The sequence below is a fragment of the Megachile rotundata genome, chromosome 4 (genome assembly GCF_050947335.1).
Source record: "Megachile rotundata isolate GNS110a chromosome 4, iyMegRotu1, whole genome shotgun sequence".
NCBI classification, from domain to species: Eukaryota; Metazoa; Arthropoda; class Insecta; order Hymenoptera; family Megachilidae; genus Megachile; species Megachile rotundata.
The window spans coordinates 11523465-11537878 of NC_134986.1; the positions used below are offsets into that span (position 1 = coordinate 11523465).

Sequence of the window (14414 nt, forward strand, 5' to 3'; positions counted from 1 at the left end):
CCTAATTGCCTTACACTCATACTCCAATAACATAAACCTCTAAAAATGATTAAAACAGCATTGAATAAAATTTCCATAAAAAACACGCAAGCTAAAAGAACTGTGCTATCTTTCATAGCGAATTCCAACTGAAAATCAGTATGCAGCCAACCTAGATAGCGTTTAGAAGAGAATGAAAGAAAGAGCATTGTTTTGCAAACGATAAGGCACCATGCGAGCCACACCCCGTTGCTTTTCACCCTTCCCCAGCATATCCGTCGAAAGGGTTGGTGAGTTCAAAAAGCGGAAGAAAATGTTCCTTCAAAACTGATTGCATTTCGAGCTACTCAGGGATTTTCGGTTCGAACCAATAGAATCGAGGATCATCCTTCGCGGATTATCGGCTGTAAAGAACTAACTTTCTTGAGAAAAGTAAATCGAAGAAAAGAAGTTCTTCTTTCATTCATTTTTAGTAGTTGGATTAGGATTACTGAAATAATATTCTTTTTAATAAATGATTCTAGCAAGGTTTATTTATTATTGTGAGTTATGCTCATATATGGTCATTTGTTATTTATGAACAGATAAAGTGATGGAAAACATGTTGGAGATGACAAATTTAAAATTTTTTAATTTTCAGAGTTTTTAATTTTTGCGAATTTATGAAATTCTGAAGGTATTTTCATTTCATTCTGAAGTTTCTAAATTGTTCAGTTTCCTAAGACCACATCAGTGAAATCGGTAATTTCCAAATTTTTAAAGACCAAAATTCCAAAATTCCAAAATTCCAAAATTCCAAAATTCCAAAATTCCAAAATTCCAAAATCCATAATTCCAAAATTCCAAAATTCCAAAATCCATAATTCCAAAATTCCAAAATTCCAAAACTCCAAAATTCCAAAATTCCCAAATTCAAAATTCCAAGATTTCTAAAATTTCTAAAACTTCGAAAATTCAAAAATTTCCAAACCTCCAAATTCCCAATTATCTAACTCCCCAAATGTCCAAACTTCAGCCCTAAAACTCTCCATCCATAAAAATATAAATCTACCACCTTGACAACTACAAAATTTTGAGAATAAAAAATTATACACCACGTTGACTGAAAAGTTCAAAAACACGTCTACCATAATAAAAATCAAAAGCAGTCGAATTTTGTTTTAGATAGACGATCTCTTCACAACCGATTTTTCTTGCCTCGTTTTGGTTCATCTTTGGTTGCGTATTCGAGACGAGCCCCGAGCAAAGGGTGTACGTTTCTCTTTTCCGCAATTACTCGGTCTTCCTATGAATACCTATTCAGCGAACATCTCGTTTACTTTTTGTTGCCGGTATTTTCACGGTAATACAAGGCTCTCGAGCAAATAAATACTGCTCATTACTCGAATTACAATCGCCACTAACGAGCGGTAATTTCCACTAAAATGCTGAAAATGTTTTCCCCTTAAATGCAAACAAATTATTCCTCTCTTTTCGGCCCGATAATTCACGAGTATTAACCGTACCACGTTAACGACCATTTTCTACAAATTACCTAACCTTGCAGTTCGAACTTATCATTGGAAATGATGCATCGGTAATGGAAATGCATTACTGCTTTGTAAATATGTTTGAGTGTATATGTGTGATCATTGTAGTCGAAAATGTTCGTGGAAAATGAATCTTTGGAAATTGTGGATGGTTGAGGAATTTGGAGGTTTGGGGATTTTTACGTTTGAGGTGGTTGAGATTTGGGAATTTTTAAATATAGGGTGCTTGAGATTTGGAATTCTTTCAAATTGGGGGGCTTGAGATTTGGAAATTTTTTAATTTGGGGTGCTTGGAATTTGGGGATTTTCAAATTTGGAGTGCTTGAGATTTGGAAATTTTTTAATTTGGGGTGCTTGAGATTTGGAAATTTTTTAATTTGGGGTGCTTGAGATTTGGGGATTTTTAAATTTGGCGTGGTTGAGATTTGGAAATTTTTTAATTTGGGGTGTGCTTGAGATTTGAGGATTTTTAAATTTGGGGTGCTTGCAATTTGGAAATTTTTAAATTTGGGATCCTTGAAATTTGGAAATTTTTTAATTTGGAGTGCTTGAGATTTGGGGATTTTTAAATTTGGGGTGCTTGAGATTTGGAAATTTTTTAATTTGAGGTGCTTGGAATTTGGGGATTTTCAAATTTGGAGTGCTTGAGATTTGGGGATTTTTAAATTTGGTGTGCTTGAGATTTGGAAATTTTTTAATTTGGGGTGCTTGGAATTTGGGGATTTTCATATTTGGAGTGCTTGAGATTTGGAAATTTTTTAATTTGGTGTGCTTGAGATTTGGAAATTTTTTAATTTGGTGTGCTTGAGATTTGGAAATTTTTCAATTTGGGACGATTGAAATTTCTGAAATATGGAGACTTGGGAATTTTTAAATTCAATGACTTGGGAATTTAGGGTTGTAGTGATAGAAATTTTCCAATTTCCGAACTTCCTAACTTCCCAATTTCCCAATTTCTCAATTTCTCAAGTTTCCTCATCACTAACACTGCATACTCTCGACTTCCCTTTCCCAAATCCCTAAAATTTCCAACCCTCAAATTCTAGATCCCAAACATTCAGTCCCTAAATTGTTCATCTTGAAGTGTCCAAACCCGCACTTCCCCAAGTTTCCAAATTTCAATAATATCCCATTTCATCACAGTCGAACTTGCAAATTTAACCGCTTGCAGTATTTTGAAGAGCCAGACTCGTGATTCATTTACGGTTCAAATGCGACAAATCTTGCTTGAATATTAAATACATTTCAATTTGAAATTCAAGTCTAATTATAATTTATACAGTCAAAGACCGTCGAATATAAAATAGTCACAACAGTTTGACTTTTTTTAATGAATTTAATACTATTGTAGTTAATAGTTATTTTTTATTCATGCACCTGATAAACTAATCATACAAGGGGTTAAACATCAAGCAGCTACCCTTTCCTTTCAAATTTTCTATATTAAATTTTGTTCTTAACACTAAAACTACCAAACCGGTCAAATGATTGCTCCACAAGTTTCTTATTATAAGATACACATCTTGTTAAAGTACATTTCTTGAAATCAGCATTGATTTTCATCAAGATAAAGAATAAATGTGTGTACAAATTCATGTTTCGTCGTTTGTCCATTCATTTGTTAACTTCATTTTCAATTTCAAATTAAGTACACATTATATGCCGGTTTAGCGTTAAGACGTATCAATCACGTACAATTACACAATAAAAGCGACCATTTCCTCCTATCCTATCTACATATACCCAGTGTCCATAAAATGTCACTGCATGAACCCCCGTATCAATCACTCGACTCTCCCCTACTATAAACGCGTTTACACGATGAGGATTAATTTTCCGCGGATTGAAACCATCAATAAAAAACCGTCCATGGGTATAGTTAGTTCGCAGGAACAGTTGCCTACGAACCAGGAACAGTGCGAGACAAGCAAAAGAGTACGGTTATTATTTTACCCGGCAGATATCGATTCTATTCGACGACCTGCCGCGACCCGCCTGCATAACTCACGGCGACGCGTACACTAATCCCTCTTTCCTCTCTTTCTTTTCAATCCGTGCACAACACGCGTACAGGGTGTTCCGGGAGAAATGCCTTGGGAATATGGATTATTTCCAGGACAAATTTTTATGCGGACATGTGTTTAAGTATCAAGTTTTGTGGAACTGTGAACATGTAAGGGATGAGAGGTATAGTATTTGGAGATTTGGGGATTTTTAGATTTGGGGTGGTTGAGATTGAATATTTTTTAATTTGGAGTGGTTGAGAAGTATAATAGTTGGAGATTTGGGGATTTTTGGAGTTGGGGTGGTTGAGATTGAACATTTTTTAATTTGGGGTGGTTGAGAGGTAGAGTGTTTGGAGATTTGGGGATTTTAGATTTGGGGTGGTTGAGATTTTGAAATTTTTAAATTAGGGGCGAGTGAGAGGTACAATATTTGGAGATTGGGGGATTTTTAGATTTGGGAGAGTTGAGATTTTGAAAATTTTTAATTTGGGATGGTTGAGAAGTATAATAGTTGGAGATTTTAGGATTTTTGGAGTTGGGGTGGTTGAGATTTGGAAATTTTTTAGTTTGGGATGATTGAGAGGTAGAATGTTTGGAGATTTGGGGATTTTAGATTTGGGGTGGTTGAGATATGGAAATTTTTAAATTAGGGGCGAGTGAGAGGTACAATATTTGGAGATTTGGGGATTTTTAGATTTGGGGTGGTTGAGATTGAACATTTTTTAATTTGGAGTGGTTGAGAAGTATAATAGTTGGAGATTTTTGGATTTTTAGATTTGGGGTGGTCGGAATTTGCAAATTTTTAAATTTGGGGTGATTGAGAAGTATAATAGTTGGATACTTTGGGATTTTTAGATTTGAGGTGGTTGAGATTTGGAAATTTTTAATTTGGAATAATTGAGAAATATAACATTTAGAGATTTGGGATAGTTCAGACTTGGAAATTCAAAAATTTGAAATGATTGAAAGGTATAACATTTCCAGATTTGTTTGGAGATTAATTGTACAAATCATGTATAGTATTAAATTTAAAGCTGAATATTTTCATAAGTGCAACTTACGTTTGTCACATACGAATATGTATGTACGTATATGACAATGTGCATCACTACTGGTTAAACCGAGGTATAAGTATTCGATAAATACAATAAATGTTATTATACTTGTAATTTACTCTTCTTTAAATAACATTCAAGTAACTGTAATATATGTTGGTTTAAAAATTTGTAACGAAGTCAGTTGAAATATTAGCTCTAACTTAGGTAAGTTTTGCTGAGACACTCAGTATATTCTTTCAAGAATGCATCAGGGACCAACTCGTCTCAGCAGCGAAGTTGTTTTTACGGCTCTGGCAAAATTTGACAAATCTCTCTCTCTGTCTTGAGAGAACGGAAGAGGATATCGCCGAGGGATGCATGAAAAAAGTGAATCAAGAAGCACCGAGGCGGATGGTAAAGGATAAAATATGAAAGAGACTTGCAATCGATAGCGATCCTTGAAGCCGTTCCTTCTTATGGTTTCCAGATAGAATGTTGACTGAATCGGTGTAAAATTACGGGTTTTTATGGGTTTTTTGGGAATGTTGGAGGAAAAGAAATTTCTGTGAATAATAACACTAGTATTTTTATAAAAGAAAATGTTTAAATGGTATAATTGTTATGACTTATAATTTAAAGTATCGATGGTTAAAATTTGAAAACTAAGGAACGATTATGAATTTTTTTCTTAGAATTATATTGTATTAAAAAAAATTTGCTACAACTGAGAAATAGTTTCCTGCATAAAATTAAATATTTGAATTAATTAATAACTCTCTATAAGCAATCATTAAATTGAAGCTAAGAGTAGTTTTAAAACTTTCATTCCGAATGAACTGAAATTTGCCTAATTCAATTTGAATCTCCTTCTTATTCTTCCAAGATGTATGTACATATAATAAAAGAAAGTTGAATGGTTTCTTTTTGATGATAATATTCCTTGGCATACTTTCCACGAAAACTTTCGGAACGACATCCACGAAATTTCCAAAAATTTATTAGAACGGAGCAAGCTGTCGCGTCCAATCCAATTTAGACTCGAAAAACTTCATTCTGGAGAGAAACGTGCTTTACTCTGCATTTCCTTGAACCGCTGACAGAGCACCGGAAGTACCGTCTTCTTCAAACCGTTGCAGAGGAAACTGACACTCCTTTCTTAAGGAATATCAAGCATATTATACTATTTCCATTTATCAACCACAGAACATACAAACTTTCAAACTTTTTAAAATTCCAATAATTCAAATTCTCTCATTTAAAAGTCTTCAAAATTACAAATAGCTACATTTGCAAACTAAATAATTTAAATATAAAATTCGACTATATAACGCGAGGAGATATAACGTGTGATGATTTAATAATAATAGAGAGACAATAAGTAGAGATTTTATATGTGGTGATTTAAAATATTGCAATTCAACATTAATTAGAGCGTGGCAATATAACGCGTGGCGATTTAGTGAGTGGTGACTTAATGCGTAGAGAATGTAACACGTGACAATTTAGCGTGTGGTAACATAACGTGTGGTAATACAGTTGAATTGTAATTCAGCGCGTGGGAAACCTAATACGTGGTGATATAGCGTGAGATAATATAGCGCGAGGGAGTATAATGCGTGGAAAATCTAATGAGTGGTAATTCGGCGCGTGGTGATATAACGCGTGGAGAATCCAATGCGTGGTAATTCAACGCGTGATGATACAGCGCGAGGCGATATAACGCGTGGTAATTCAACGCGTGGTAATACAACGCGTGGAGAATATAATGCGTGATAATTTAACGCGTGGAGAATCCAACGCGTGATAATTCAGCGCGTGGTGATATAGCGCGAGGCAATGTAACGCGTGGAGAATCTAACGCGTGGTAATTCAACGAGTGGAGAATCTAACGCGTGGAGAATCCAACGCGTGGTAATTCAACGCGTGGAAAATCCAACGCGTGGTAATTCAGCGCGTGGTGATATAGCGCGAGGCAATGTAACGCGTGGAGAATCTAACGCGTGGTAATTCAACGAGTGGAGAATCTAACGCGTGGTAATTCAACGAGTGGAGAATCTAACGCGTGGAGAATCCAACGCGTGGTAATTCAACGCGTGGAAAATCCAACGCGTGGTAATTCAACGCGTGGTGATATAGCGCGAGGTGATATAACGCGTGGAGAATCTACCGCGTGGTAACTCAGCGCGTGGTAATATAACACATGGAGAATCTAATGCGTGGTGATACAACGCATGGAGAATCTAATGCGTGGTGATACAATGCGTGGTGATATAGCGCGTGGCGATCCAACACATGACTATTCAATACGATGTACCATCAACCCCTGCAACGAAAGATATAACGCACGACAACAAACCTCCCAACTAAAAGCTCTCCTTACGCCAATAAAAAAGTTACCAAAACCCCCAATATATGAGCAAGAACAAATAGAAAGTTCCAAGGTAAAAAAAGAGCAGAGGAGAATTTCGTGAAAGGACGACAACAATTACGATACGAAATCGAACGACGTAGCCATCCAGCAAGGTTACCTGTTCCTCCGAGTTTCTTTTCTTTTTCCATTTTACTCGCGACGATAAGAGCCGGCACGGCAGCAGATATCCCAGGGGTCCTTTAAGCCCCTTAGCCGAGGGAGGATGGGCAAGATGCACGAGACATCGAAACTCTCGGCGCAACATACGGCGCTGCATCGACTCGACCGAGTAAAAAAGGGAGGACACACAGAGTGAATGGGGCTATTAGGGGAAAAGGGGGTCAAATGCAACATGCAGCGTTACAGCGATGCAACGCCGAGCTGGCTCGTATATTAAAGGGGAAATAAAAGGGGGAGAAAATAAACGCGCGAGGCACACACGAGGAGCGAAGTTAAATTGGAACGGGTGGTGGAAGAAACGGGGGACCGATTGACTAGCGAACTGGGAGAAAAAAAAGAGTTCCTAGCGAAGGAGAATGGCCGACAAGGGATAGTCTCGGTTTGAAAGGGCACAGATCACCTAGAAGATTGGCCTCGCTGATCAAAGAGACTTTGATTCGCTTCTTGTGACGGTACACCGGTTTAAGTGCACGCTTCAGGCTGGAATTTACCCACGGAAATGTCGAAGCTCAATCAGATGAGACTTTTTGATGTTCAGCGTGTGAATGTGATGTTTACTCAAACCTTATTTCAAGCTCACTTTATTATACAAACCTTGTATGTGACGCGTTTAGGGCTGCAGTTATTTTGCAAACGAAAAATAAAAGCACTGGGAGATCTTGTAAATTATTAAAATTCATTTTTTTCACTGTTCTGTTAAATTCATTTTTGTCACTGCTACTTTCATTTTCATACTACTTATAAACGAGCTATGATTAAGTACTCGTGAAGTGTTTAAGAAATTTTTGTATTAAGTCAAATGTATTTACATGAATTTGCTTGAGCAGGTAATATACTTATTTTCTATGTAGACGTTATTGGTAACATTTTGTAGAATATTGCATTTTTTTCAAAATGTATTTTTATAATATAGTAAAAATTATTTGAAAGTATACAAAACAGCTAATCATGAATCCAATACGCTCCAAACTATGCTACTTGAGTAACATGTTATGTCACAACAAAGTCTATCAAAAATAAATTCAAGTTTGACTAAAATAAAAATATATGTTCCTTCACACGTGAATGTCAAATGTTTGCTAATATTAAGAGTCCCAGAATAAAAATAAAAATGAACCACCCAGTACATAGCAGCTGCAGGATGCAACAGCTGACGCAAAAGTACGCCTGGTAATTTCATTGTTTGCACTTGAACTGTGCGTCCTCGACGAACGTTCATGCGGCATCGAATAATTAGGCAAGAAGCACGTAACGCGCCTTGAATAATAATTATTTAGCCTCGAGTGGTCCTCGTGACGTTTACAATTCGTCGACCATTATCAACCGTTCGTCAATTATCGAACGAGATTCGGGTTCAAGAAACCGCGATCGTTCCCTAATCAAACGTTTCACCCTCCCGACGTGTAATTCGCATTGTTTCACCTCGTTACCGTTTGTTTCGAGCGGACCGATTGCACCGCAGCCTCGGTTTAAGCTTAATTAATTCTCGCCCGTGTTTACCGCGTAATGCGATGTCAATTGATTAATAAAATTCGTGCCGATACGTCGACCGAACTGGATAGGTGCTTTGTCGTTGCTCAGTGAACAACTGAGGATTCATTAAAAACGGAGAATAAATGAAGGTTTTTCTGGGTACACTGATCACTTTACAGTCACATATGAGAAAATGATTAATGTTATTTGATGAGGTATTCAAGTTTCGATGGGCTTTTGTGCTTACTTTAGAAGCTAATTTAGAGGATGACAATGAAAAATGGGGTTTTATTCGGGTAAAGCTTTTATGCGGGGATGATTGATTGATTTGAAAATGTCTTATCAGAAATTATAAATTATTTGCACGTTACGTTTTAATGTTTTAAATGTATCAACCCCTTGCACTTGAAAAGTGAGAATGAAAAATGAGATCTCATCATTCGGTTTAACGCAACAAGTTAAACTAAATATTTCACTCATGTGACATGTAAACATAGCAGACAACGGCAGAAAATAGATACAGTTGACTGCAGACAAAATTATAATAGAAAATTATTAAAAATGGAAAAAATAATAAACATTACAGAAAAGAAAAATCTTCCCAAACTTTTCAATCAGAATATTTTTTAATTCACTCAGTGACAGTAGAAGTGCATCCGAGTGCAAAGGGTTAGGTCTGGAGTCCACCAGCAATAAAGTGCACGGAGCGACTCCGTTAAAACGAAGTCTGTTAACGAATATTTCGGAGTGCACGTTTAAACGATGGACACGGAGAAATATCGATTTAGCCAAGTTCGCTGACCTTGTGATGAGAGGAATGGCCCGTGTGATTGGCGGAGGTGTGATTTCCGGCGGGAATAGATGCCAGGTCCTCGATGGTTAACTCCGCCAAGGCGTCGTTGCCACCGCTGCAACCGCCTAGCAAACCACCCCCGATGATGCCGCCACTTCCTGGACTGCCCCCGATGCAACCTCCATCCGACCTTACTACGGTAGCTGAGGGTCTCTTCTGCACCCTCCTCGAGGTCACCAGTTCCTTCACCCCCGACAGCTCTCGCCTCGAGCCACCCACGTATCTAAAAAAAGCACGTGCGAGTTGTCTCGTTACTGTTTACCGATCTTACCTCCTCTCTTCTCGACGGTGTTTCATTTAAAATTCTACTTTATTTCATTTTACTGTGTTAACCTTTTAGGTTTAGTGTCATTGATGGAAATAAATACTAGGATGATTAAAGGTAAGATTTTTGTAAGATATTTGACATAAAATGGTACAAAGTCAAGCTTCATAACTTAGATGACTTTAGGCATTGCAACTATTATGGGGGAGTATATATCCTCTTATGAAGGATGACTATAGGTCTCTCACGGATTTAAAAGGTTAGGGTAATCACATATGTATATCACCTCTATACTCTAAAGGTGACTGTTTCGATACGACAAGTTAAAATAGATATTTTTGAACCAAGTGTGTAATTAATAACTTCGAAAAAATTGATCAAACTAGTTGCCTGTCAGTTTAGTATTAATTTATTTGCATGTAGACGTACTTGTTATGAAACCCATGTTACCACGAAACAAATTTACCAAGTACAAATACCGCCGTAACAATCAAAACCATACGAACAAACACCGAAATTACTGCAAATCGCTGTAATCACTGTACTCATTGTAATCAGTTACTGCAAATTATAATTTGAAAGCTCCAGAGAGTTGATTAACTACGAAAGCAAAACCACGCAAAACTGATATGTCAATAAAACATCGAATTAGCATAAGCTCGTGTCTATTATCCATTAACAAACAAATTAATTTACCATATAATTACTACACTGGACAATAATATTAAATTCGATGTTAATTTAAACAATTGTCGTTGCACAATTAAAAATCGTCCAAGGATAAGTGTCTCATGATTTTGAAGTTTTATGATTTTAATCTCTAAAAAAATGTAGTGTATTCATGGAAAGTATACTGCAGAATTATCACGACAGGCAAATTGATTTAAATGACCGTAGTCGCAAATCTTTGGAGCATCTAGTATGCAGGTTACAGTAGCAGAGCTTTTCTATTTAGAGTCACTCGGACGAGGTAACGTGCAGAATATAAAACCTGGATGTACCAGACAATGGCGACGTGGTAGCTTTTTTGTAAGGAATCTCTGACAGAACGCCGCAGGCGGTTCAAAAAAGAGACACACAGCGCGTTTGCCTTGGGCTTATGAACTATGCCAAATGAGGCCGAATACGAATTGTATAGGAATTGCTCTATTAGTCAAATTAGATCCAGCAGTCAATCCAGATTACGTACACCGACTATCCGACAGTGATCTGTCCTAAATCGAAAAATTACTGCCTGTCCGCGTCTGTCCATTCACTTTTCCGGACAGCCTTCCGTGCTTCTCGACAATTAAAGCGCCACGGAAACACACGTATCTTTCCCTTTTAACCTGCTTCAAATTCCACTCGCGTTGCGTTCTTCCACTTTTATGGAATTTTAATTCACTGGTTAAGTTACTTCGCGGTCGTAATGTTTAAAAATACAGAGGTTTCCGAGAATATCTCGGACTTTGGGAACAGTTGAAATATTGCGCAATTAAAATTTTTAGTTGGGTGCATTGTGGTGAGGCTATTGTTAATTGTAATAATGAGAACACTCGGTTTTAATTTAAACTGAATAGAAAATGGACTTGTTATGGTACATTATTGTAATACTTGTACTTTTTTCAGTTTACAATTTTTATTTGTAATTTATATGTTTGTTATGGTAATAATTTTTTCAGTTTGTAATATTGTATATATAATAAAAAACAAATTACAAGATAAAATTACAAAATGAAACTAAAAATTATTGCTTGTTTTTCCTAATAACATATGTCTGACCACATACGTCCACATCTACTTGTCTGACAACTCTTAGAAACCCCTTGTTAATATTTTCAATTTAAAATCCAAAGACACTTTTAAACTTTTGCAAACACCACATAAAATGAAGATAAACATTATAAAGAAATATGATAAATATTTTACAGGAATATCAAAGTTATTTTACTCATACAAAAGTGTATATGTATGTATCAAAAGAAAAACGAAACAATACAAAGTATCATTATAAAAATAACAAGTATGTTAATTAAGAAATTCGTTTATGTTTTACAAAATGTACAAACTGAACAGAATATTATAATGCACACTTGTAAAAAATGCAACGAAACGTTAAATACGTGATTAATCCTTTACAAGAAAGGCTAATTGACTCGTAAGTAGTGTAAATCAACGCCTGAATCGACGATTGCAGATGGATAAGTTTACTCTGCGTTTAGGTAAAGCCTGTAGCAACAAATTCGCTGACGCAAATCCCATGAAGTCTCGTGAATTCGTGCGATTAATAATTCACGAATCACGCGCATAGGATTAGGATTACTGCGCTTACGTGAGCACCTCGACAGTGCAAGACTTTGCTAGATAATGCGATTAACGAGCTACATATCTAACAATGCTTTTTCGACACTTCTACGCAACTTTGCTATCTTAATTTCTTACTTCATTGCATCCGACATTATTAACTTCGACTTTTCTATTCTCATTGTCGATCTTCGTGTTTACTTTATATTTTTCTGACCGGTGATAAATAAATAAATTGTTATAGATAATAATAGTATTAATATGATACTATTACTAATAAATAAATTTGATTTATTAATGCATTTGTATATTAATATTGTCTAGTCAATTTTATGTAGCCGAAATATTTTTTTCGGCTACATAAAATTGTAGCCGTTCATTAAACCTGGTAGCAACGTATGTAATATATAATAAATTACATGTCTTCATTTTAACAACGTTTCAACCTGTTGTCACCTTCCCAAACTTCCATATAAATCAAATTAAGCATACATTTTAGTGTTTCGTATGCAGGAGAAGCAAGATATATGTCAGTTAAATTATCACACATGAGTAACACATGCAATATTTACTTCTACCAAAATGAATCGTTTAATACATATTTGCATATCCATGTTATGGAGACAATTTTTAAATTATTTGATTATACTTTTATGACAACTTTTATTATATGTGATGTATATGCATGTCGTGTGCATATGTGCTGTATTTACAAAGTAAAACTGAGGACGTGAAAACAGGTTCAAGTGCTGCTATAATGAAAATATGTGTAATTTACTATACTGTTATAAAACATATACCTAAATATAACATTGTATTCCTTACATGATTATAATTACAACATTATATTTCTTATATAATTGTAATTACAACACATGTTGTAAACATGTAAACACACATGTATGTTTAATTTATAAACATGATTTACCAATTCTTTGTAATGATGAAATGATTCAATTATTTCTTAACGATGAAATAAGTATATTGAAATTTTTGCAATCTTGTCTGAAAATTAACGATAATCTATACAACGTAAGACTTTATTTGAATATTAACTGACCGTTTCAGGTCTGTTGAACAATTCATTTCGCAACGTCATTGAATCGAATATTTAATACATTCATTCGGTTCGTGGAACTTTAATTCGGACGTTATGAAGTTTTAAATGATAATTGAACACGAAACGAAATTGCGCGATGCATAAATCTCTGGTTAAATCCAAATGAAAGTGCGCGCGGTCGTGTATAAATTGTAATGCGATTTCATTTGTGCGCGCCGGAAGGAAATTAAGAAAACCGTAGAAGAATATAGGAGGGATATTGAAAGCGAGAGCGAATTGCAGCTGAATGTGAACGACCTCAAACTTTCGAAAATACCAAGATATTTTCTTATGTCGTTTGTGATCACTTCTGAATTTCATATTACTTCAATAATCATTAAAAAATATACTATAACATACTATCTACTTATAATCCTAAAGGTAAAACTTTTTAAAAATTGGTATAATAATTTGAAAACAATTTTTATAATCGTTCAAAGCAATTTTAAAATAATTTTGAAACCATGCTACATTTTTTAATTTGTCATCGTAACATATTGAAGATATTTGAATAGAAATGAACAAAAGTTACGTGTACAATTTTGTCCAAAATTTAATTGCTTGATGTGTTAATACTTCTGAAAGAACAATATATGTTTTCACTGTTTTTGTTGTAAAATAATTTTCAAATAGTATAAGAATTTATTTTTTTAATCTAATAACAGTATTATCAGAGTTTATTATAATTTAAGATATGTGTAAAAATGTCATGTGTGATATATGTATAAATATCATGTGTATGTGTATTTTAAATTGTTGGTACATCACGAAGTAGTACTAAACCTTCCTAATATTTTTTAATAACAACAATCATTTTCCCAAAAGAATATCCGTTTCAAAAAACAAATCTCAGAAGAACAGTCCAATTTTACAGTTCAATTACTGCAAAAAAAACGAGCAATAAAACGCGTAGAAAAACAGCAACGTAAAAATAAATCTCGAAAGCGTAGCATAAAAACATTTCCAGCAAAAGAACTAAACCTGTACATTCCATAAACAAATAAGAGTTCCAGTCGAAGATCTCTAAATCCACTTTGCTCCAAATAACGAATCCGTGACACGACACCATAATCCACTCGCGTCCACAATTTCGAACCTTGGGTCGATTAAAAGAAAGTAAAACAAACGCAAGAAAACGCTCTCGTACATTCTCGTTCGTTTTCATCGGTTTTATCTCGAATACTTTTGATCGTATAATAGAGGCTCTTATTATCGGAAAAATTTCCGTTATGTTTACTTCTTCGTCGAGCACGATTCCCTAGACGGTGAGGGTCCAAAATGTAGGTGACAGGACTGTCCG

At 35.3% G+C, this 14414-nt stretch overlaps 1 protein-coding gene across 13 annotated transcripts in view; it reads right to left on the reverse strand.

Annotated features, from left to right (window-relative positions):
• The window catches only part of sick (sickie), a 295306-nt gene that overhangs the window by 73175 nt on the left and 207717 nt on the right, over positions 1-14414 (reverse strand). For all 13 annotated transcript variants that reach the window (XM_076531057.1, XM_076531062.1, XM_076531053.1 and 10 more), the window contains one exon: positions 9417-9690. In XM_076531057.1, the coding sequence (XP_076387172.1) occupies positions 9417-9690 (274 nt within the window). The remainder of the gene's footprint in view (positions 1-9416; positions 9691-14414) is intronic.